The following is a 26,755-nucleotide window of genomic DNA, read 5'->3' as shown; positions in this document are numbered from 1 at the left end:
GGCTGGTCTCAAACTTATGAGCCTTCTGCCTCTGCCTCTCATGTAGCTGGAATTACAGGTGTACAATACCACACTTCTCAAGGATTTGTTTTTAAGTCGGGTGTTGAAGCCCCTGACAGTACCACTCAGCCCTCCCAGCTGAAGTCCTGAAGCTCAGCCATCTCCTCCCTTGTCCCCCTTCTGCCCTAAGCAGGGTGAGAGCCAAGGTGAGCAGGCACTGGTATTGATCTCACTGCTCTTTCATGGTATTCATTAGACCCTTGTGCAAGCTGACAGTTCTAAGAGTCTAGTACTGGATCCCAAGCCTACTTGGATAGTGTTAGACTCCCTTCCTTGCTTTCGCCAGGATTTTTCCCCAGGAATACTTACTCTCTCCCCGCCCCCTCTACACACACACACACACACACACACACACACACACACGTCTGTCTATGCCATGCCTAAGCTTTCTATACCCAAAGGACCACCCAAGAACTAGTATTTTCAACCTCACCCCATCCTCAACAGCCTGGTTAACTGAGATTTTAGCATGCCTCCTGCCCAGAAATGACAACTAAAGTCATTAAGAATAAAGTCCTCAGACATTCCTGGCTAATCCAAACAATGCTTCGTCCACATATGACACTGAAGACCTAACCAGGGGCTCAGTTCTACTCCCAATGTCCAGAGAAGTCCAGATATGCCCCTTCTATCTGAGAAGATACAGGCTGAACTTGTTGATCTATGCAGATTCCTGGCTTTCAAAGTGTTTTCCAGTGGCTGAAATAATCCAGGCCCAGATCCTTTTCAAAAGAGACTGTTGTCAGGTGAGATGTACCCACTCTGGTGCCAATAATATCAGCACCTATCATGCCCTTATCAGGTCACCTTGCTACACTAGAAGCTAGTGCCTCTTCCTTTCTCAAACAGGCTTAGGGGTGGAGGATAGGGAGAAGTAGCAATCTGGAGAAGGAGGTCAAGTGGAAGATCAGCTGTCATATTGAGTTGCCACCTATCCCATTTCTCCCAACATTGATGGGTACCAGTAGTCATATAACAGATGTTCGTTGAATAAGTACAAAAATAAGTGCATGAATGAATCCTAAAATATGGGGAGAACACCCTCTAGCTCAAAGAAACCTCAAGCTCTCCTCAAATCTCTGTTAACAACCCAGTTTTCCCATGCTACCTCTTCCTTTGTGTTACCCCCTTTCAGGTAAGTGGCATTATGCCATTTTCTCTGAAATGTAAACCAAGATCCTTTGAAACTAAGAACCATGTTTGCAGTCATCCAACAAAGTTGAAAGCATGTGTAAGAAGACCTTAAGTGGCCTTTGGCCCACTATGCATGCAGCTCAAGCAGACCTAATCCCATTTGCCTCAATTGAGAGGTTACCAGGGTATCATGGACAGATAGACAGATGGCTAACTGGACATGCTGCCAACAGGTTTGCTCATGGGGTTCCTAGTACCCTTCTGGTCTCAATTACTCTAGCAGCAGCAGCAGCAGCAGCAGCAGCAGCAGCAGTGAGCTCAACATACCACACTCCCAAATCCCCCCATTGGGGGTTGGCTGGCAACTCACGAGGTGGTGGTGCACCAGGCTGCACAGGCCAGGCCTCTCTCTGAGCCTATGTATGTCTGAACACAGAGACTCTGGTGGAGTCACCAAAGCCCATCCATCTTCTTCCTGCTTCAGTTACCCAGACTCTTGGAGGTTCTAGGGATCTCCCTTCCATCTCCCATTAGATAAGTCTGTGTGGGATACTTCCTGGACTTCCCTGACAAGGTGAAGGTTAAAAATGTCAGACTACGTACCTACTCATTCCAGCCACTTGTCCAGCCGTCCTCTAGATGGTCTGCTCGGGAGCTGGAGGAGGGACCAGGTGAGAGGACAAGGTTGCTGGAGAAAGCTCTGGGCTTCTAATCTTCTAGCTTAGTTAACAGAATTTCCAGACGAAGGCCAGAGGAGGGACGAGCAAAAGAGAGAAGGGAAAAGAGGCAGGACCAAAGCTAACCCCTTCTTTTTTCTTCCTAAACTCAATCCAGATTTGCCTTCTGAGGGCTGCTTGAAACTGATCCCCGCGGCTCTCTGACTCGTCCTCTCTTAAAGTCATAGTATCCACTGTGGGGGTGGGGAGTGAGGAAACTCCCACCTGGTCAAAAGATGTCCTAGAGCAAAAGACTGAGGGAAGGCAATACAAGTGCAAAAACAAAAATATCTCAGAATCAGAGCTGGAAGCTTATTTGAGGTTTCCTCAGAGTAGCTGACATAATATCTCTGCTGGGTGGCTTAGGAGACCCATCAGGACAATTATGGGAATGGAGCCATTTTCTTAGTGCAGATTAGGGACCAAAGCTGAAGGTTCAGGGTGTGTGGGAAGGGAGCACTAGACCAGGAGTCCCAACTCTACCACAGCTCCCAGTGTGACCATGAGTAAACCACATTCCTCCTCTCCTTCTTGGCCACAGTTCCTTTTTTGACACACTGAAAAGACAACCATCACAGCCCTGCCCAGATCCCAGGTTGTTGCAGTCTCCTGTTAGAACAAAAGGCAGCACCTTGGGGAATTGTGTGGGATCCTAGTGTGCTATCGTGACTTTGCCACCAGATATTTACCTAGATAAGAGAGGGAACTTCTGCCAGGTTGGGTGGAGGAGGAATCGGGGTGTGAGAATGTGAGTGGGCAGAAGAGAGCCATTTTGCTTGCATGCCAAGAAGGAAGAAGAACAGACTGTCTCCCATGTTCCTCACAAGGTGTTAACAACTCCTTTGGATCTGCCATTTCAGGATGCAGAAAGAGGCTGTAAGCACATCCCCATCTCCCCCTCAAGCTCATATTTCTCAATTTTCTTTTGCAGGAAAACCATGTAGGCCACTGCCCTGGCAGGGCTTGTGGCCTGGCTCTGGCCCAGGTGGCATCCCTATAGCTCTTTCTTACTGCAAGCTCCAGCTCCTCCTCCCCTCAAAGCTTAAAGCTGCCAGCCTCCCCTCCACTCCTAGGCTCCTGTTCTTTTTCATCCTGTCTGCAGAGAAGGGGCATGATCTCCAAGTTTCCCCCTCCTTCCTCATTGTCCCCAAAGAGCACCATACAGGCCAGTTTCCTTTTGAGGCCATGGTTCTCAGCTCTATCTCCACATTTGAATCTCCTGAGGAGCACTGAGGATATATTTCTACTCAATTCCCTCCCCAAAGTCAGATTCTATTAGTCGGAGGTGACGCTTGGGCACTACCACTTTTGAAGCTCCCTAGGTAATTATAATGTGCAGTCAGAGGTGTGGACCACAGCTTTAAGGGTTTGTGTTCTTTATCCCATTAGGGAATCAGGACAGGTGAGATGCAGATAACAGATATGAGGAAGGGTTAGCACTTCCCCAAGGTCCAACAGAAGCCTTGGACTCCATGCATTATTCCCTTAGAATACAATGGCAATGGCTCACACCATAGCACCAGACACAGCGCTGAAGGCTTTATGTGGACAATCTAACTCCTCATGACCTCCTTAGGAGGAATCATTATTATTTTCATTTTATAGTTGAGGAAACTGAGGCATCATGCCATTAAGCATGGGTCCAAGCATGCACAAATAGTATGTGGCAGAGCTGGAATAAGAACTCAGGGAGCAGCTGGCTGGCAACCATTATGCCACATTCCCTCTAGCTGCCAACCATCGAATCTGTTACTGTTATTAGATGCTCCCCTCCCACCTGGAAGGAGCCTCATTCCATACCCCAGATCTGGAGATGCATTGAGACTGAAAAAGTGGTGTCACTTTGTGTTCATTCAGGTGTCCTTTGTCCTAAGTGGGTTTTTTTTGTTGTTGTTGTTTATTTTTGGTAATGGGGATTGGACCCAGGGGCACTCTATCACTGAGTTATATCCTCAGCCCTTTTGATTTTTTGAGATTTTTTTTGAGGGTCTCACTAAGTTCCCCAGCCTGGCATGGAACTTGTATTCTCCTGCCCCAGCCTCCTGAGTAGCTGGGATTACAGGCATGTGCCACTGTGTCCAGCTAGCTAAGTGAGCCATTTTTATTTTAGGGAACTGCAATTAAGAGCTAGCACTCATCTTCTAGAGAAGATAGTTGCAATGGTTACAGAATGGAGTCTGTAGTCAGACAGATCTGGATATGTATCCCAGCTTGGCCACTGGCTTTCTGGTGACTGTAGACAAGACTCGCCTCTTGACCAGCCCAGGTCTCCTCTTGTCTCCAGTTCCTGGAGTAGTGAGGGTGAGGTAAGAGTGCAGGGTGAGGTGCCCAGCACAAAGAGGTGCTGGGTCTACATGCTTGCTGTGGACTCCCTTGGCAGTATCAGGCTGCTTATCGACCCTTTCTCAGAAAAATTGCTTTTAATTGCATTAAATAAATTATCTAGGATCACAGAGAAAATTGATTACCATATACTGAAATGTAATTTGCAATATAGTCATATATACTTTTGTTCTAATTTGTTATACATGACAGCAGAATGCATTTTGATTCACAGTACACAAATGGAGTACAATTAATCATTTCTCTGGTTGTACACAAAGTAGAGTCACACCATTCATGTCTTCATATGTGTACCTAAGGAAATGATGTCCATCTCATCCTACCATCTTTCTTACCCCATTCATATGTACTTTTTGATTAATCCATTCAATAAAACAAAATCTAGCAGTGGGCCTAATGACTACCATAATTTTGAAGTACATAGTGAGGAGCACAAGTGTTTTTTGAGGTACCTGCACCAACTGTAATGTGATCTGAAAATTGCTGTTGGTGACAGTCACAGACCCTGTTAACAGCACTGTCTTATTGCTCTGCAGACAGGTTTGCTGCTTTTTCCTTTGCTCATTAGCTGTGTGATCTGCACACTCCACTTAGCCTCTCTGTGCTTTTCTCCCTATCTGTAAAATACAGATTGCTCTGAGGATGAAATGAGTTAATGAGAAAAGGCAATGTGTTTAGAACCAAGTGGATGACATTAGAGATTCTCATTAGGTGTTAGCTCTTAGTATTTATGCACTAAGGTCAATTTCATTTCTATAATAGGTCAGGGCTCAGAGCTCATTTCTCCAAACCCCAGGGCAAAGACCTACCTCCAGCTAAGTTCTCTTAGAACTCAAAAATGTGTCAGACAGGGGGCTGGGGTGTAGCTCAGTTGGTCAAGCACTTGTTCAGCATGCTCAAGATCCTGCGTTCTGTCCCCAGAACAAATGATTCTGATACCACACATAATACAATACCATGACCCAGGAAATTCATTCATTCTTTCTCCCTTTTTCTTCCTGCTCTCTCTCTCCCCTCTCCCTCTCCTCCTCCCCTTCCCCCAGGGGTGCTCTACCACTGAGCTACATCCCCAGCCCTTTTTATTTTAAAAATTTTTTATTAGGGGCTGGGGTTGTGGCTCAGTGGTAGAGCGCTCACCTAGCACGTGGGAGGCACTGGGTTTGATCCTCAGCACCACATAAAAATAAATAAAATAAAGTTTAAAAAATATTTTTATTAGCTCACCATAGCTCTATATAATAGTGTGGTTCATTTTGACATAATCACATATGCATGGAATATAATTTGCTCCATTTCATTCTCCAGTACCTCCTCCCTCCCTCCCCTTCTCCCTGCCCCCATTTCCCATCCTCTGCTTTACTGGCTTTCCTCCATCTATTTATTGTTTTATGAATTTGTACTTTATAGGTTTACATAAAGGTGGAATTCACTATTTTACATTCACATGTGCACACAGTATAATTTGGTCAATTTCATTCTGCTGTTCTCCCCTTTCCCATTGTCCCCTCTCCACCTCAACCCTCCTCCTCATCTCCACTAATCTCCCTTCCATTTCATGGTGTCCCCTCACTTTCCTCCCTTGTTTTTCTCTAGCTTCCACATGTGGAAAAAAAAAACCATTTAACTCTAGACATTTTGAGTCTGGCTTATTTCACTTAGCATGATGTTCTCCATTTCCATCCATTTACTGGCAAATGCCATAATTTTATTCTTCATAGCTGAGTAAAACTCCAACGTGTATATATATCACATTTTCTTTATCCATTCATCTCCTGATGGCCATCTGGGCTGGTTCCATAACTTGGCTATTGCAAATTGTGCTGTTACAAACATTGATGTGCCTGTATCAATATAGTATGCCGATTTTAGTTCTTTTGGATGAATACTGAGGAGTGGGATAGCTGAGTCATACAGTGGTTCCATTTCTAGTCTTTTAAGGAATCTCCATACTGCTTTCCAATTTGGTTGTACTAATTTGCAGTCCCACCAACAATGTATGAGTGTACCTTTTCCCCCATATCCTTGCCAACATTTATTATTATCTGTATTATTGATGATTGCCAATCTAACTGGAGTGAGATAAAATCTCAATGTAGTTTTGCTTTGCATTTCCGTGATTGCTAGGGATGTTGAAAAAATTTTCATATATTTGTTTCCATTTATTTTTTATTTATTGGGTGGGGGTGCCAGGGATTGAACTCAGGGGACTCAACCACTAAGCCACATCCCTAGACCTCTTTTGTATTTTATTTAGAGACAGGGTCTCTCTGAGTTTCTTGGTGCCTCACCATTGCTGAGGCTGGCTTTGAACTTGTGATCCTCTTACCTCAGCTTCCTGAGCTTCTGGGATTACAGGCATGCATCCTGCACCTGGCATCTGCTGCCATTTATATTTCTCTTTTTGAGAAATGTCTGCTTAGTTCTTTGGCCTCTTTATTGATTGGGTTGTCAGTTTTGTTGGTGTTAAGTTTTTTGAGTTATTTATATATTCTGGATATTAATCTCTGTTGAAGGAATAGCTGGCAAAGATTTTCTCCCATTCTGTAGGCTCTCTTTTCACACTCTTAATCATTTCCTTTGCTGTGCAGAAGCTTTTAAATTTGATGCCATTCCACTTATTGATTCTTGGTTTTATCTCTTGAACTTTAAGGAAGTCAGTTCCTGAGCCACTATGTTATAGAGTTGACCCTATGCTTTCTTCTAATAGTTGCAATGTTTCTGGTCTAATTCCTAGGTCTTTGATCCACTTTGAATTGACTTTTGTTTAGGGCTAAAGATGGGGATCTAGTTTCATTCTTCTACATGTGGAGATCTAGTTTTCCCAGCACCGTTTTTAAACAGTCTATCTTTTCTCCAACATGTTTGTGGCACCTTTGTCAAGGATCAGATGTTATCTGTGTGGATTTGTCTCTCTGAATCTTCTATTCTATTCCATTGATTTTCATGTTTGTCTTTTTTCATTTTGAAACAGTCTTGCTAAGCTGCTGACGGTGGCTTTGAACTTGCATTCCTCCTGCCTCAGCCTCTTAAGTCAATCGGATTACAGGCATGCACCACCATGTTTGACTGGGACCTGAGATCTTTAAATATCTTCTTTATAATACTGCTAAGGCCAGGTCTTCCCAGTTCTAGAAACAAGCTGTTTTTTCAGGGACAGCCCACCCTTGGGCATCACCTTAGGAGAGCCCCAAGACCTCTTTTGGTAGCCCCATTTGTGATCCAATTGCTATCTTCCCCCTCAAGTCACCAACAGTTACAACCTCTATCATAGACCCAGGCTTCCCATTTAAGAGTGGAATTTTCCTCCAATGAGTAAAAGAATAATTTGGAAACCTAAAGTGCTCCCTAATTTGTCACAGTTGTCATGGGTCTTAGAAGGTATTTGGGAGCATCAGGGCCATACCTTAACTGTGCACATGTGGCAACTGAGACTCAGAAAGAGGCAAGGACTTGCCTAAAGCCACATAGCAGTTTCCTGGCAGTATTGGGTCTGGGGCACAAAATTCCTCTCACTCAGGCCTCCTGGGGTGGAGAGAAATCTTCATCATATTTGTCTCCTTCTCCTTCAGTCTTACCATCTGTCAGTTCCATTTTGTCCTAAATATATCACCAGTCCATCAGTCCCTGCCTTGTATTGGGCCCTCTCATGAGCATTGCTGCCATAACCTCTTCACTAGCCTCCCGAATTCAAGTCTTGACTTCTAGTTGAACCATACTAATCTGTGCTTCTGCTCTTGTCCCATGCCAAGAATGCCCAACATTCAAAGAAAAGCCTACAATTCCTGAGTCCACGCTCCTCACACACCATCCTACTTCACACCCTGCCATGTTACAGAAGAGAGGACAGTTTAGAGAATGGATCTGGTCAAGGTCTGATAATGAGCAAGAAGTAGAGTTTCAGATCTGGCAATGTAGCTCAGTGATAGAACACTTGCCTAGCATGTGTAATGTCCTGGGGTCCATCCCCAGCACTGTGGGTGGGTGGGAGTAGAACTGGGACCAAACCCTAGGTCAAAGGTTCATGGTATCTGATTGCTAAAAGTTTATTTTGGTGTTATTTCCATTACATCACCCACCTCTCAGAACTACACTCCCAGATCCTATTGTTCCAGGTAACAAGTGGAAATATTGTTTTCATCTGGATCATAATTGCTACTTCCCTTTCAATGTGCTCATTTTGGAAAATTCAGACAATTCACCATCTCCTTCTACCATGTCTTCCTAAGGCACCCAAAGCAGGCCTCCAGCATCCGCCAGCCTGATTTCCCTCCTTATCTGTTCTAAGCATAGGCGGGCACTGCCTGTTCACCAAGGATTTTAACAAATATTTCTTCTGGCATGGGCCACAAACCAATTTGCCAATCTCATGTTTTTGGACTTCCCTGTTAGTTGGAATGTATTAGAATATACTGGACCATCTTTGCCTTTCTTCTGCTGCCTAAGCACCCAGTATCAAGCTAGACAGAAAAAGGACATTTGGCCTTTGAGGAATAAATGAATGAATGAATAAAATAAATCCTGATACTGAAAAGGATAAAGAGAGAAATAAGACAAGGACAGCTGTGCCCTCCAGGAGCTTAAGAGTCTACTTATGAAGACAAGATCTAGAAAGTAGTAATAGAATTATGTGAATACAGAATCAGGCAGGCATGTTTGACTTTCTTTTCAGGGCAAGCAGTAGCCTAGGGTACTATCCCCAGGCTAGAATGCAAAAAGCAGTAGGGTGCAAGGTATGAAAGCTCAGGTCATAGACTTCGGGCAGTCTGAGGTAGCAAGTAGGATTAAAAAAAGTAGGATCAAGTTAAGAGTCAGATTATAAAAGGGCTGGCAGGGGCAGTTGTGAAAATCAGATATGATTTCTAGGAACTAGAGGTGCTAAGCCCTCTGGATGGAATATCTGTGCCTCCTATCTCCCCAAAACCCTGATTTCCAGTGTGATGATATTGGAGGTGGGGCCTTCAGGAGGTGATAAGGTTGTGAAGGTGAAGCGCTAATGATGAGCTTAGTACACATATATGAAGAGATACCAGAAAGTTGCTTCCCCTCTATAATCTGCTATGTGAAGATACAATAAGAAGAGGCCACCTGAAAACCAGGAAGCAGGCTCTCATCAGACATGGGGTCTATCTTCATCTTGGACTTCTGGCTTCCAGAACTATGAGAAATAGCATTTGTTGTTTAAGCCACCCAGGCTATGGTATCTTATTATACTAGCCCCAATTGACAGAAACACTAATGTAGTGACAGCAAGTTCAGTGAAGTGGAGATCCTGGGAACATTCTTTCAAGCCCAGCCCCAGAGGTTTATTAAAGAATATTTATTGGCCTCACTTGTAGGGAGAGCTCTTCAGGCTACTAACAGTGTCTAGTAGTGCTAAGTGACAGAGTTCAAGGCTCTAAGGGCTCAGGATAGTGGAGAGCACTGATTCAGAGGAAGGAGTCAGAATCTATGTTTTTGAAACATGGGAAAGATTCTGAGAGGCAGTTGAGTTTAGGGGAAAAAAACCAGCTGAGATATTGAGGTAGAGAAATTCTAAGGCATGCTGGAGGCCAGGGAGAAAAAAGGATTCATGGAAGGCATGATTGGTGGGACAGAAGAGAGCCAGGCTAGCAGCTTGGTATGCCAAGTAGTATTGGGGAAGAAGGAAGAAATGAGCTGAAGCAAGGGGTCCATGGAAGGCCTTGACTGTCAGGCTCAAAAGTTTCTAGTCTGTTTTATAGGCAAGAAGGTGTCTCTGAAGGCTTCTGAGTATAGGAGTTACCTAGTGAAAATTTAATTGAGGTGTCATAAGAAGGGAGTTTCCAGTTTCACCTCCATCCCAACTCCCTGAATGACCTTAGATAAGTCATTTAAGTTCCATCTTCAACATGAGTAAGATGAATGGATGCTACAATGAAAACCCCAGGTTTTGAAACAAGATATACCTGGATTCAAACCTCAACTCATTACTTCCTTGGTGTGTGACCTTGGGGAAATTATCAATGCCTTTGTGTTTTGTTTTGTTTTTTTAGGGAATAATGTCACCCTCCCGGGCTGGTATAGATTCATAGTAAGGGAAGTTTAATGCCCCACCTGACTCTAAAGAGAAATTCTCTTTCTCTGCCCACCCATTTTCATCTGGAGCCCACACAGCCAGTGACTTTAAGTTGGATTGTGGTAAAAAGAATTGGGGGATAGGCAGAGGAAAGGGACCAGAGATTGGAAGACAGGACCTAGATGAGAAATATGAGAGAATATGAGCTCTGAGAAAGAAAAAGCAAAGCCAGGGCAAAAATGTCTAAGAAACCAATTCCATTTGGAGACTGAGGAGGTGGCAATATCACCACTGCCATGAGCAAGTCATTGGAGGGGTAGAATGTAGCTTTAAGTCTTTCACTCCTCAGTTATATGTATTCACTCACCAAACTTTCACTGAACACCCAGGACATAGCATTCAACTGTGTGTGTGTCTACACACTCTAACCTTTAGAGAACACTGGTGGTCTCCCCTGTCCTTTCACCTTCAGGGAAGACAAGAGCAAAAACATCTAGATCTTTGCTAATCAGTGTGTTCTGGGGACTAATTGTATCACCATGACTTTGAAGCTTGTTAGAAAAAAAAAAAAAAAAAAAAAAAACTTTAGCCAGATATGTTGATGTGCAAGTTCCAGCTATCTGGGAGCCTGAAGCCGGGGGACTACTTGAGCTCATGAGTTCAAGGCCATTCTGGGCAACATAGGAAGATCATATCTCAAGCACGCATGAACACACACACACACACACACACACACGAAAACGAAAAATTTCAGATTCCCCTCCAGACTTTCTAAAACAGAATCTGCACTTTGCTTCTCAATCTTCAACATGCATGCAAACCATCATACAGAGACCTTGCTGTTTATGACATTGGTCCATGGGTCACATATTGAATAACAAGGAACAAGGAGACAAAAAGGGTCATTGTGCTGGGGCTGGAGCTTTAAAGAGGCCAAGGGAGGGCTGAGAGTGTAGCTCAGGGATTGAGTGCAGGAAATCCTGGGTTCCATCCCTACCATGCAAAGAAGGGGGGGCACACCAAGGGAAACAGAATCAATTATGGTTATGGGGCTCATATTGGGGACCCTTTCTCAAACAGGTGGGGCAGTTAGTTCCAAAATACTTCTTCCTTTGACCCTCCCTCCAGAAAGTTACTTAGCATTGCCTCTGCTCTGGACCAAATGAGACCTATTGGCTAACACATAACCTAACTAATTCTAGTCAACTTCAGGCAAGGCAAGGAGGCCACATAGTGATTTGAGTCTAGAGCCCTGATAGCACCTCTTGCTATCAGAGACACAATTAATAGAGGGTGAGAGAGCACTGTGCCTGGTTCATGCTTTCCTTGAGGATATGACAGTAATTTGGGCTAGTGCTGCTGTATGAACTCAAGTGTATATGCATTTTAATGCAGGCATGAAAAAATCTGGAACTATATCAGGTGGTAAGATTATGAGTGGTTTTTATTTTCTTCTTTATATTTTTCTGTTTTTTCCCCACAATTAAACTGAATTTCTATAAAAATCTGTAAATATTAGCTGGGTGCAGTGGTACATGCCTGCAATCCCAACTACTCAGGAGGCTAAGGCAGGAGTATCACAAGTACCAGGCCAGCCTGGGAAGCCTAGTGATCTCTTGTCTCCAAATAAGAAATATAAGGGGGGTGCTGGGGTTGTGGCTCAGTGGTAGAGTGCTTGCCTAGCATGTGCAAGACCCTGAGTTCGATCCTCAACACCACATAAAAATGAATAAATAAAATAAAGATTAAAAAATAAAAGAAAAAGAAATTAAAAGGGCTGAGGATGTAGCACAGTGGTAGAGCACTCCTGGGCTCAATCTCACCCAATACTGCAAAACTAAATAAAGAGATCTGTAAATAACAAAGTCCATTTTGAAACACAAATTAGTACAAAAATCATGGCCAAACACAATTGATGACTTTTCTGCTATAAATCATTTATTCTATGGGGATTTGAGGGAGATTTTTTTTGGGGGGGTATTGGGGATTGAACTCAGGGGCACTCAACCACTGAGCCACATCCCCAGTCCTATTTTGTATTTTATTTAGAGACTCACTGAGGTCTCACTGAGTTGCTTAGTGCCTCGTCATTGCTGAGGCTGCCTTTGAACTCATGATCCTCCTGTCTCTGCCTTCCAAACCACTGGGATTATAGGTGTGCACTACCACACATGGCTGAGGGAAACTTCTAAGATGAAAGAATGAGCAAAGGGATACAGAAGAGGTACCCAAGATGACCAAACTTTCATTCTGAAGATTAGCTGAGTCAAACAAGAGGTGATCCATCCTGAGTCTCTTGGATTGTAAAGCTACCCAACATTGGCCAGGCCTTAGCCTTGGTAACAGGGTTCATTCCTGGAAGGATAAAATTTTAGAATTATAATAATCTGAGATATTACAGAGCCAACCCTAACCTTTCCTTCTCACAGGAGGGAACTGAGGCCTCAGTGAGTATAATGGATGACAATGGAGCACTCTGAGCTTTTGTCCATATTGTACCCCTTGCCTGTATCACCCTTTATCTGGCCCTGGTCTGCCCAGCTAATGTCCGTTTCATCATATAATATTGTAAGTTAGATGCTCTACTCTGTGCCCTCAAAACACTCAGTGCATTTCTCCATCATCATTCAACAAATTACTGATCACCTACTATGTGTCAGGCACTGTTCCAGGCCCTCAAAATGTGTTGGTTAGTAAAAATCTCTGCCTTGGTATATGGTGGTGAAATCACTGCATCTATTCATTCATTAAATATTTATGGATCACCTAGGTGTGCAGTCCTGTGTCACGAATAAGCTGTTTTATGGCCAGGGTAATTGTTCACAGGTTCAGCTTCCTCCCTTTCCTCCACCATGATGAATGGGCACAGTGGATGTTTTCTGAATGAATTAATAATGAAATGAGCAAGTTCACACAGCAATCTCAAGACAGAGATGGCACTGAGAATTTGGTCTCCCCACAGGTAGAGCCCTTTCTCCTGCCTGCATTAAAATCAGCTCAAATCTTTGTCACCTCCATCACCTGAGGTGAGAGGTCAGAGGGGAGATAATCAAGAGCTGGGTTCTCTGGGAAGATGCATTTTGGAAAGGGGTGACCCTCCCTGATAGGGTGAGGACCTTCTGGGGAGAGTGGAGAGGCCTCAAACTTCAGGCATCCTTGCTCAAAATCTAGGGGCAAGAAACAACAAGCACTCTCTACTAGAGACCCTAATGTCCTTATCACTATGAGCAGGGAAGTACATTTTCATTTTTGTGTTAAAACAAAGCAACCAGTGGGATTACTAAGACATGCTCCCTACCCCATCCCCACCCCATCTTTCTGTCCCTCTGAACCAGACACAGCTCTGGCCTTTGTCAGCTGGAGCAGCCCGCCTGGCACCCCACAGTTGCACTGCAGCGCCCTCTGCTGCCTTGCATTGGGATGGCGTTTTCACTGTGTGCTGTGGGCGCGGGAAGATAGCGGGCGCGGGGCCGAGCTGTTTCCAAGCTGCCTCCTGTTCCGGAGGTGCTGAGGGATAGTGACTCATCGCGCCGGCTGCGCCTGAACCATCCACCCCCGCTGGCTCACCGCCTCCAAGCACACGCCTGGTGACGCGCCAATACGCCGCAGAAATGCTCTACGCAGGAAAAGCAGCCTGGAAGGCGGTGGGGCGGGGAGCGGGTGGGGGGAGGGACTGACCCCTACGGATGGATATCCGTGAGCGCAGTAGCACCTACTCCGCCAACCCGTGCTCTGCCCCTATCAGAACCTTGGCATCCTGCGAACTTCCGGTGTTAGAAACCCAGCTCACCTCCACTGTCACATTAACCTGGAATAGGCATGGTTTTATTACTCCACCTAACAGAGGGGAAATCTGAGGGCAAGAAAAAGGTGCGGCAAGGGTCAGGATCAAGCAGCTAAGGAGTAAGGGAAGGACTAGATTACCCAGTTATCTGTGACTCCAAAGTCCAAGGTGAACTTTCCACAGCATCAAGTTGCATTGTCTTCTGAATCCTTGCCAATGCGCACGTACACACACACACACACACACACACACACACACACACACTTGAAGGGCAGATGAAACCACATCATAGAGGACCTTTTAGTCAAACATTATAATAAATATTTAACATTTAAAATATTTTAGCTGCAGATGGACCTAATACCTTTATTTTATTTTATTATGTGGTGCTTAGGATTGAACACAGTGCCGCACACATGCTAGGCAAGCAATCCACCACTGGGCTACAATCCCAGCCCCAAATATATATATATATATATATATATATATATATATATATACACACACACACACACACACACACACACACATACATACTGGGGATTGATCAAGGGCACTTGACCACTGAGTCACATCCCTAGCCCTATTTTATTTAGAGACAGGGTCTCACTGAATTGCTTATTGCCTCCCCATTGCTTTGTTCATTGGCTTTAAACTCGCAACCCTCCTGTCTCAGCCTCCCGAGCTACTGGGATTACAGGGGTGCACCACCATACTCCGCAATATATAATATTTTTAATAATTTTTATTTGTTTTAATTAGTTACACATTACAGTACAATGATCTTGACATATCATACATTTGAATCAGATGGGATATAATTTCTCATTTTTTGAGTGTACAGGTTGCAGAATCACATTGGTCATGCAGTCATGTATATATACACAGCAATATTAATGTCTATTTTATCCTGCTGTCCTTCCCTTCACCCCTTCCCCTCCCCTCCCCTCCCATCACTTCTCTCTACCCAATCTAATATATAATATTTTTAAAAGAAAAGAATAGGGGCTGGGGTTGTGGCTCAGCAGTAGAGCGCTCACCTCCCACATGCGAGACCCTGGGTTCAATCCTCAGCACCACATAAAAACAAATAAATGAAATAAAGGTACTATGTCCAACTACAACTAAAAATAAACAAAAAGGAAAAGAATAGCTGAAAATGGCATTTAAGAAGAAAGTCAGGAAGGCATTAGCTTCGATTCTATAAATATGTTTCACATTATGGAGCAGAGGACAGTGATGGGAGCTGGGAAATAGGAAGATGCACCAAGGAAAGCAGATTGGAGGAGCAGAGCCTGAGGAAGCCCTGTACACAGCAGAGTCTAAATTAATCAGGAAGATGAACAAAAAAGGGAGTACAGATCGGAGGCAGGAATGACTTAATGATAGGGGAAAAGTGAAGCTAGTAAAACCCATGTAGCACTTTGTGCTTCTCCTTAGGCATTTTCCAAAATCAGGTTTGCTTCCTATGTAAGTAATGTTCTGTTCACCTTGTTTGATGGTAAGATATAATCAAGTGGTACCTATAGCTCAGGCCCTACCTCTGCTTGGGAGACCATGGCCTTGTGGGAGGAGAATACAGATATCTAAGGACAGTGTTCACCCTGTCAGCTGAATGCATATAGGTGAGGGCAGAGTTGCCTGCCCAGACAATATCCACACCTGTCCAAGAATCCTTAAACCAATCTCATCTTCCCCCTTGGGAAGATTGTTGGGCTCCAGCTAACCTCCAAGGCTGACTTCACAGTATTGAATGTCTTTCTGGATTTATGGTTTGCTGGAGCACCCAAGTGGGAATATTGAATTGCTCTTGCAGGTCCATCCTGAGGCCACACATCAAGATCTGTGCAACTGGCTGTGAGGATCTACTGTCCACTGCACTGCTGAAAATACACACTGCTGGACAGACAGCATGGCCCTTATAGTGATAGAATGAAGTTGGATAAGGGTAACCTACCCAAGCATCAGCACCCAGGCTGGGACAAGAACTCCACAGAATTGGTGAGTGTTATATGGACAGTAGACTTAAAAGTAACCAAATCTACCTTGGAACTCATGTTTTGGTCTATGCAGAAAGAACATCAGGTCCAACAGGTTCAGCTTCCAAGTCAGCTCATCTTTTTCTATAGAGATGAATGCAATGAATGAGTGTACCCTGCCAGAGCTGGATTATTCACAGTTCTTCAGGACCCAAACCCATAAACATCAACATGCATCAGGGGCCAATCCAATTCTGGATACTTCCCATTCTCCACCATACATCATGACTGGCTGTCATCCTTGGCTCTCTCCATAGAAAAATGCCACCCCACTGTCTCCTGATATTATCACCTGCAGTTTATCTACTTCATTAACCTTTTTTATTTGTTTCTGATCAGGAAACGGAAGCATTGTCCCTACTTTGGGAATACCACTGAGCATATACTGAGTATCCAGAACCTGTGTTTGTTTATAATAAATATTGACCTTTGGAATCTGAAGTGCAGGCTTTCACAAATACAGACATAAAAGTGCTTGCTTGTGGGGGTGGGTTTCAGGTGGTTGGGTTATGTGGGTTCTTTAGCTGTGGACATCTTTCATGTAGGCCCCAGTGGTGTTTGAGAAGGAGAAAATGTTGCATGGAGAAAGGAGAAAAGATGTTGATTTTCCTTAATTATCAAACTCATTGCCATTCCAGTCAAATCTCCACAGAAATTTTTTTGTTGAACCTGATGACCTGATTCTAAAATCCATTTGAAAGAGAATACACATGAGAAGGGCTAAAACAAATTTTTGGAAAAAAGGACAATGAAGTATGACTTATCATACAAAGTATCAAATCTATAGTAATTAATAGGATGTGGTATTGAACCAGATGTAGTCAAGTAAATGAGTGAAAGAGAACAGAGTCCTTAAACCAACTCAAGTAAAGATATTAAATAAACAAAAAGTGGCATCTATAAGCCAGTAGCAAAAAGATGGAGTAGGCAATAAGTAGTGTTGAAAAATCTGGCTTTCTATGTGGAAAAATTAAATTAGATCATTAATATTGACAAAACTCTAGTAACACACACAAATTACTAATATCAGGGATGAAGTGAATAACCCTATAGACCCTTCTCCTTCAAATGGATAATAGAGAATACTACAATCAACTCTACACACTTTGACAACTTTGATGAAATGAATCAACTGCTTGAAAAGCAAATTCCCCAAATCTAACTAATAAGAAATAGTTTGAAGTCCTATAGCTATTAAGAAAAATGAATTCATAATTTAAAAATTCCCCCAAAAGAAGTCACCAGGTCCGTATAGTTTCACTGGAGAATTTTACCAAGTGTTTAAATAATTCTACATTAATTCCATATAATTGATATAACCCATCTTATTAACAGACTAAAGAAACAACACATGATCATATAATTTAATGCAGAAAAGTATTTGATCAAAGCCAACAACATTATTACAAATTAAAAAATATCTCTTATTCTGAGAACCTACAGAATGGGAGAAAATCCTGGCCAGCTATTCCTCTGATGAAAATACAAAGAAAAAACTTAATACCAAAGAGCAAACAATCCAATAAACAAGTGGGCCAAAAACTAAATAGTAACTTCTCAAAAGAAGAATCACACATGGTCAACAAAATGTTCAACATCTCTAGCATTCAGGGAAATGCAAATCAAAACTACAATAAGATTTCATCTCACTCCAATTAGAATGACAATGACTAAGAATATGAACAACAATAAATGCTAGCAAGGTTGTGGGGGAAAGGTACACTTGTACATTGTTGTTGGGACTGCAACAACCACTCTGGAAATCAGTATAGAGATTCCTCAAAAAACCAAAAGCTGAGAATATTTTTTCTAATATATAGATGCTAATTCACAATAAGGGGGGTGGCTAAGGAACTAGCGTACTTTGGATAAGGCAGAGGGAGGGGAGGGGGTATGGGAGTAGGAAGGATAGTAGAATGAATCAGACATTAATACCCTATGTGCATATATGACTACACGACCTTCACTGAAGGCTACATCATGTACATCATGATCCTACATCATGTACAATCAGAAGAATGAGAAATTATACTCCATTTATGTATGATGTGTCAGAATGCATTCTACTGTCATGTATAACTAATTAGAACAAATAAAAAACTAGGGATGGAACCTCCATATAAGCTACTCTTTGGTATTTTCCCCAAAGATCTAAAATCAGCATACTAATAGTGACACAGTCCTTTCAATGTTTATAGCAGCACAATTCAAAGTAGCTAAATTATGAAATCAATGCAGATGCCCATCAATAGATGAATGAATTAAGAAATTGTGTGTGTGTGTGCATGCATGTGTGTGTGTGTGTGTGTGTGTGTGTGTGTGTGTATGCACAGATAGATAGATCGGTAGATAGGTAGTAGGGAGTTCTACTCTGCCATAAAAAATGAAATTATGGAATTTGTCAGTAAATGGATAGAAATGAAGAATAATTGAATAAATGAAGAATAAGTGAAATAAGCCAAAGTCAGAAACCCAAATATCAAATGTTTTGTTCTCATATGCAGAAGCTGGTATAAAATAAAGGAAAGGAGGGGGGGATGGATAGGATAAGATAAAGAACCAATCAAACATAAGTTAATAGACAAGCAAAGAAAGTCTAGTAGAGTAGAAGGAAAATGGGAGAGGGGAGGGCAGACAGGAGGAAAACGGGGAGGGAAAAGTGGGGGATCATGAATTGAAATCCATTTCCATACTTGTATGAGTTTGTCAGGATAAACCTAAATACTAGGTGTACTATAAAGCTCTAATAAAAATTAAAATTAAAATTAAACAAAATATAATACCTCTGAGAAATAAAAAAATAAGGGAACTTCTTCAACCTGAAGTCTAGAGCTAGGCATACAACAGACATTATACCTGACAGTCAAAACCCATTTATAAAAGGAAAGCTGACAAATGGGATTTCATCAAAGTTAAAAACTTTTTCCTCTGTGAAAAATCCTGTAAAGAGGATTTAAAAAAAGCTAGAGACATGCAAATCATGTCTGACCAAGAATTCAGAATGCATAAAGAACTATAAAACTCAACAGTTAAAAATTCAAACAACCTAACTAGAAAATGGGCTAAAGACAGACATTCACTGAAGGCTGTATGGATGGCAAAAAAGTCCATGAAAAGATGACCAACATCACTAACCATTAAGGAAACACAAACTAAATTCACAATAAAGGCTAACATTTTTTTTTAAATTGACAGCACTGAATGCTGATGAGGATGTTGAGAAATTAGATCCCACATACATTGCTGGTGGGACTATAAAATGGTACAGCCATTCTAGAAAACAGTTTGGTGGTTTCTTTGAAAACTAAGCATGCAAGTACTATATGACCCAACAATTGTACTCTTGGGCATTTATCCCAAAGAAATGAAAATTTATGTCCACATAAAAATCCATTAGGTGAATGTTCATAGCAGTTTTATTTGTAACAGCTAAAAATAGGAAACAATACAGATGTCCTTCAATGAGTAAATGGATAAACTATCTGTGATATATATCCATGGCAGGAAAAACTACTCAGAAATACAGTGGAACAGAATATTAAACAAACAAACAAATGGAGCAGAGTATTGATATGCATAACAACCTGGATGAATCTCCAGATAATTAAGCTGACTGAAATATCCCTAATGGTTCCATACATAACCGTGTTGAAATGATCTGATTTTAGAAATGGAGATCAGATTAGTAGTTGTTAGGAGTTAAGTAGGAGGTTGAGTGGGAGTGGCTATGAAAGAGCAACTTGAGGGATTCTGTAATAAATGGAAATGTTCCAGATCTTGACTGTGATAGTGTCATCATCTTGCTTGTATACTATACTATAATTTTGCAAGAGGTTACCATTGAGAAAAACTGGGTGAAAGGCACACATGAAGATATATTGTTTCTCCTTTAAGGGGCTGAGGATCAATCTCAGGGCCTCATGCATTCTAGACAAATGCTCTACCACTGAGCTATATCCCAAGTCCCTCTCTTTATTATATCTTAAACAGCATGTGAATCTATAATGATTGCAAAATAAAATGTTTAATTACTCTGGAAAAAATGACTTAGATCCACATGTCCTAACATGTGAAGGTCCTCAAGACATATTGTTAAGCAAAAAAGCAAGTTGAACGTAATTTAGTGCAATATCATTTGTTTTTAAGTAGTCACATAAGACCAACTTATGTATACACAGAAAAAAAGTTGGAAGAGGGTAGGCAATCTACACTGAAATCAGCAGTTACTGCTGGGGAGAAAAATAGGGCAGGGAAGGTTTTTTTTTTTTTTTTTTTTTGGTATCAGAGATTGAACACCCAGGGTGCTTTTCCACTGAGCTATGTCACAGCCTTTTTAATGTTTTAAATTTTGAGACAGGGTCTTGCTAAGTTGCTTAGTACCTCAACTAAGTTGCTGAGGCTGGCCTCAAACTTTAAATCCTTCTGCCTTAGCCTCCCAATTTGCTGGGATTACAGGCATGTGCCACTGTGCCTGGCCAGGGGAAGGATTTTAATAGTAGCTGGATTCTTTGATTTTTTTCACAAGGAGAATATATTTATATGTCACTTGTATCATGAAAATAATATCTTGGACATGACTACAGTGTTCTAGGACTTTGAATCTGTTTTGTTTATCTGTATTTGATCTATCCCTCTCTTACCAATACTGTGGCCAGGGGACCCAGGTCTCAGTTCCCCTGCCGTTAACCTGAAGGAAATGGTTCCGGAGACTCCTAATTTGGAAAGAAGCCCACTCATATGCAAGGTTATCTTTGAGGTATAGAAGTACCACTTGCAAGGGCCAAGGCCCCCATGACTGTGAATCTGCCCACTGCTGCTGCTAACAACTTAAATAATACACAAAGCTCAGTGTGTGCCAACTAATGGAACATCAGGTTTTGTAAGGCTTGATTTGACAAACTGTCATGCAAATTTCAATACTGGGGCAGCAAAGGCTTCCCCACCCTCAGGCCTGCAAACATGGTGGCATTGAGCCTGTTTGGAGGAAACTGAGAATAGCAGGCATGAATAAGAACTGGACACCTATACTCAGCTGTGATTGGCTGAGAGTAGATTCATTTTGGGATGGCCCCAGAGAGTGCATCCTTCCAATTATTTATTCATTCACCATTTATTGAACACCCATATGTGCCAGGTTTTGTTCTAGGAATTGGCAACAGTAGTGAACAGAACAAAATCTTTGCCCTCACGGAGTTTCAGTTCGAGCAGGTGACAGGTAAGATAAACAAATCAATTATCTGTAAGGTAGTATTAACTGCTATGAAGAAAAACAGCTTGGAAGGAGGATATGTGGTTTTGGGGGTTGAGGACTGGAATTTTAGAAATGGTGGCCACGGAAGGCCTGACTGAGAAAGTAACATTTCAGTGAAATCTGAAAGAAGTGAAGGAACCAGCTATGAAGATATCCTTTTGTTTTAGACATTTTTCATTTGCCCCTCCAGATTTTTTCTACCCTTTTCCACCCAAATTTGTGCCCTGGTAGGCTGACCTGTGCGGGCTGCATCAACAGGTTCCCTTGCCCTCCTGTTGTGGGTTAGGTTTGACCAATGCGAGGCACCTAAAAGGAGATGAGAAAGAAAATAAAAGCATGATTAGGGCATTTCTTCATCGGCTCCCTGTGTTCAGGGTCATCATGGATTAGTTGCATCCTTATGCTAAAGACCACAACTCCTGTGGGGAAGTTCTTTCTATACAGCAGCCCTTTCCCAATTGCAATGTTCACTCCCTCCCAGAATCCTGTCTGATACACTAGGGGAGGCATTCCAGGCAGTGGGCAAGTACAATGCACATGGCAAGCTTAAAGACTGGCCAGGAGGTTAGTGTGGCTAGAAATCTGTAGGACAAAATATCAAGAAGGTCAAGGAGGATAGATGCAGTGATGCACACCTGCAATTCCAGCAACTTGGGAGGCTGAGGCAGAAGGATTGAAAGTTCAAGGTTGGCCTGGGAAATTTAGCGAGATCCTGTTTCAAAATAAAAAATAAACAGGGCTGGGGATGTAGCTCATTGGTAGATTGTTCCTGGGTTTGATCCCCAGTACCAAAAAAAAAAAAAAAAAAAAAAAATCGAGGAGGCCAAATTATGCAGGGCCTTGAAGATTTTCTTCCCCCACTCTAACCTCCACAGTGCTAGGTATTGAACCCAGGGCCTCATGCATGCTAGGCAAGTGCTCTACCATGAACTATACCCCCAACCCAAGATTTGGGGTTTTAATCTGAGTAAGATGGACAGCCACTGGAGGATGTTGACTAGAAGATTGACATGTTCAGGGTATATTTGAACAATATGACACTGGGAGACTGGTGACAAGGCTACTAAAAATATCAAGGCAAGAGAGGCTGGCGGCTTTGACTCCAAAAGTGGCAGTGGAGGTAGTAAGAAGTGACCAGATTCTGAATAGATTTTGGAGATGGTGCAGAAGAATCCTATTCTACTAAGGTGATCAAAACACAAGCCCATCCTAAGATCAGTGTTGTTCCTCTGAATGCCATTTTGCAACACTGAAAGTTCTATTACTCAACAAGATTTCAGAAGACCCCACATGTAGTATGATAATTCTAATATTCTACAACTTGTGTGGGACTTAACTCTAGACACAAGGTCCAGCCCAAGGTGTTTCTTGTCTGCTCCTGACTATAGAATGATTCCAAAAAATGATCACCATAGGTTTTCTACCTAATCTACACCTCGCCTCCATGAGGCGTGCCATTTTGTTGGGTATCATTTTGTCTCCTGCTCTAGACCATTCTTGGGTCTAGTTACTCTACCTTCATGACCTGGCCCAACCATGTCAACATCAGAACTCTGGGAAACACTGTCCCAAATTTGCCCTGGTCTATACCTCCTGCCCTCTGCTTACTGTGATTTATAGGCTTACCACAGACAGAATACATCCATCAACCACCAAGTGGAGAGTGACATAAATCACAGAAGCAGTCAAAGCCGAATGTTGGCAACATCTCAAAGGTACCATTATTTTGATAAGGATTTTTAAAGTTTGCCTCTGAGGGGCTAGAGTTGTGGCTCAGCGTTAGAGCGCTCACCTAGCAAGTGTGAAGCCCTGGGTTAAATTCTCAGCACCACATAAAAATAAATAAAATAAAGGTATTGTGTCCAACTACAACTAAAAACTAATTATTTTTAAAAAGTTTGCTTGTGAAAGCAGGTAGCAGTTCATTGATAGGAAATAAAAAATTGAAAACCTATCCCCACAGGCTGAAAGCCCACAGGTTAAAGTGTCTTCTGGGAACAAAAGCCCCCTGGCATGTTTTGGTACACACTAGTGGATTGTCAATATAAAGCGTCTTCCTTCAGATTTGTGAACCCCTCAGCAAAGGAAACCAGCTGGACACTACAGAACAGCACATGAATCTAAAGACTCATTCCAAAGCCAGGAAAATCTGATGATATTCTGTTTATATTCAAAGAAATCAATCCAAAGAGATCAGTCCCACAGCCAAAGTCAGCAAGACCACAGAACAAATTGCTGCCAACCTCTGGGTCCTGACCCTCTCATCAAGGGGAGGATGCCCTGCATTAAAATCCTGGATTCAAACTTTCAAGCTATGTGCCCTTGGGAAAAGTTCTTAACCCTTTCGGTACCTTAATTTTTAATCTGTAAAATCAGGCTAATCCCTACCGCACAGACTTGTAGTAAGGATCAAATAAGCTCTTGTGTGTCAAATGGGTCTAACATGACCCCTGGAACACTATCAGCTCAGTATGTATTACTTATCTTACAATGTCTACCTCTTTACTTTTCTTCTCTCCCTCCACTTCCCTCCCCTCCCCTCTTCCTTCCTTCCTTCCTTTCTGTTTTTGCAGTTCTGGGGATGGAACCAAGGGCCTCACCCATGTTAGGCAAGCACTTTACCACTGAACCACACCCTCAGCCCTTCATGGCCACCTTCCTTTGGCAAGAGCCAGGCTGCTTGTATGTGGCAACTATGGGGTTCAAGTGGTCCCCCGTGCTCTCAGGAAGAGCTCTTTGAGGAATTTTCCTGCTTTTATATACAGTTCTGTTTTGTTATCTTTACTAAAAGGGCATCTTGGGTAGCTGGCACTTGATCCCAGCAAGACATAGTTCCATGCACAGCTTGGCACTAAAGGGCCCTAATGCCTATTAATTAACTATACATTTAGTTGACCTGCCAAAGTAGTTGCTTTCATTTCCAGAATCCCAAATCTTTTCTTACTCTACTCCAGGTTACCTGAATCCCTTATATATGTGAACTCTTAACATAGACCTCTGCTCTCCTCTCTCTTTTCCATCTTTTTGACCTTTTCTCTATTCTCCATACTGTTCTCTCTGTGTGTCCCTGGCCTTGACTCTCCATCTTATCTCTTCTTTCCCCTGGTTTCACACATCTATGTCCAAACACAGTATTTATAGGGAGAGAACTCTTTGAAGTGGCTCAAGTCAAGCATGGTGGTGAATGCCTGTAGTCTCAGTTACTTGGAAGGCTGAGGCAGGACAATTATTTGAGTCCAGGATCTGGAGCCAGCCTGGCAATATAGTTGAGATCTTGTCTAAAATAAAAAGGAAATAACAGAAAAGTGGAAGGAAAAAAACCAAGAAACAGGAAAAAAACAGAAAAGTGGTTCAAGTAGACCCATGCTCAGACTTGAAGGAAACCATCCACTTAATCATTGCTCTATTATACCAGCCCATCCCAAGTCCGATCTTCCTATTCATTCATACTGGGCTGGGAACAGGATTACTAAGCCAAACGAGACAGGGCCACTGTGCTCAGAGAACTCATTAGCTAGTGAGGGAAATGAATGGCCCCATGATGAAAAGAAGAGCTGGAGAGGGGGATGCACAGAGGTGGGAAAGCACTAGCTTGTCTCTGAGGGGTCAGGAAATGCTTTACCAAAGAAAGGAAACTTGAACAAGGCTTTGGAGCCTGAATAATACTTCTCCAAATGGAGGCTGGGTCAAAGGGCATTCCAAGGTTTGGAAACAGCATAGAGGAGAGAAGGGCAGTGTGTGTTTGGGACTCTAGGTGGCCACACAGTAAGGTCTGGAAAATGGGAAACAAGATACCTGGAAAAGAGTTCTGGAGCCAGATCATCAAGTGTGTACAGGGTAATGAGACACTGGACCTCAGGAGGTCAGAATGCAAGTCCAAACAGTTTGGACTTGGTGAATACTGGGAAGAGACATGGTAAAAACCATATCTTAGATAATTCTAGCCAGAGGTATGGCTCGGTGGTAGAGTGCTTGCCTAGTAGGCACAAAGTTCTGAGTTCTATCCTCAACACTGCAAAACAAAATAACAAACAAACAAACAAACAAAAACCCCACAAAGGTAATTCTGGAAGGCAGAGAGAAAAGAAGAAGAAGAAGGAGGTCAGTCAGGAGATTGTTGAGATGGTCCTGACACAAACTTGAGGGCCTGAACTAGATGCCAAACATGGGAATAGAAATGAGGGGACATAGAAGAGATACCACTAAGGCCTGCTTCCTCTATGACTGGCCTTTATCCCAATTCATTTTTTGCCCTTCCCCAAATCTTCATCTGTGACATTCTTAATAGGGCTTGGGTCTCAAGTCTAACACTCATTTCACTACAGAGTTTCCCAAAATCAATCAATCAATCAATCAATCAATCTAGCTCTCCATCAATCTACTTAGATATTTATCTAGATTTCTATCTGTCTGTCTTTTCTTTTATGGTGCTGGAGATGGAATCCTGGGCTTTTTGCATGGTAGGCAAATACTCTACCACTAAGTTATTTCCTGAGGCCTCCAAATCTGTCTTGAGATCTTACCTCTCATATACCCTTGGTACCAGATTCTGGACATTTCCAAGTAATCATCTCATCAGCATGTTCAAAACTATGATGGTGGTACTTGCTTCTCACCCTATCCCAGCTTGGTAGAACCAGTAACTTCAGCAATTGAAGGACTACTTACATTTTTCTGGGGCAAAATGGCTTCCTTGTTCCAAGCCACCTATGTACATGTAAGAGGTCTTAACACTTTCATATCTTGGGGATGGCCTTCCTTCACTTGCAAGTCCCTCAGCAGGGTCCCTCAACCAGGGCTGGAAATCCCCTATAAATATCTGTAAATATGTAGAGGTATTTTTGGTTGTCATGATGATTCCCAGATACATCTGGCATTTAGGGCCAGGGAGTCAGGATGTTAAACATCATGCAATGTACAGCAGAGTCCTACACTGCAAAGAATTGTCTTATCCCAAGGGCCAATAGTACAGTATTTCACCTTTATGTATGTTTTCACTTTCTGTGGTTTCTGTTACCCACTGATAACTGTAGTCCAAAAATATTAAATGGAAAATTCTAGAAATAAATAATTTATAAGTCTTAAATAACTTTTATTATAGCTTGTAGTTATAATTGTTCTATTTATTATTGGTTACTGTTGTCAATCTCTAATTGTGCCTAATTTATCAAATAAAAACATTATCATAGGTATATTTGTACATATAGGAAAAAATTGTACACATAGGTTTTAGGCATCCACTGGGGGTCTTGGAACATATCCCCCATGGATAAGATGGGACTACTGTACTCTCATGGGGACATAATGTAACCATAATCTGAGTGAGGCAGAGACCCTGTGTTGTTCTTTACTGTGTCTCTAGCACAGCACAAGAGTACGTGCCATTTGTGTTTG

At 42.4% G+C, this 26,755-nt stretch overlaps 1 protein-coding gene across 2 annotated transcripts in view; it reads right to left on the bottom strand.

The window, feature by feature from the left end:
* Positions 1-26,755, bottom strand: part of Nhsl2 (NHS like 2) — a 272,876-nt gene that overhangs the window by 131,089 nt on the left and 115,032 nt on the right. The window contains exon 2 of one of the 2 annotated variants that reach the window (XM_077793880.1): positions 21,599-21,667. The exons of the other annotated variant lie outside the window; for it this stretch is intronic. Coding sequence (XP_077650006.1) covers positions 21,599-21,667 — 69 coding nt within the window. The remainder of the gene's footprint in view (positions 1-21,598; positions 21,668-26,755) is intronic. 2 annotated transcript variants of the gene reach the window in all.

Source organism: Urocitellus parryii, chromosome X (assembly GCF_045843805.1).
Source record: "Urocitellus parryii isolate mUroPar1 chromosome X, mUroPar1.hap1, whole genome shotgun sequence".
Lineage (NCBI taxonomy): Eukaryota > Metazoa > Chordata > Mammalia > Rodentia > Sciuridae > Urocitellus > Urocitellus parryii.
This window is presented reverse-complemented; position numbering and strand designations above follow the sequence as displayed.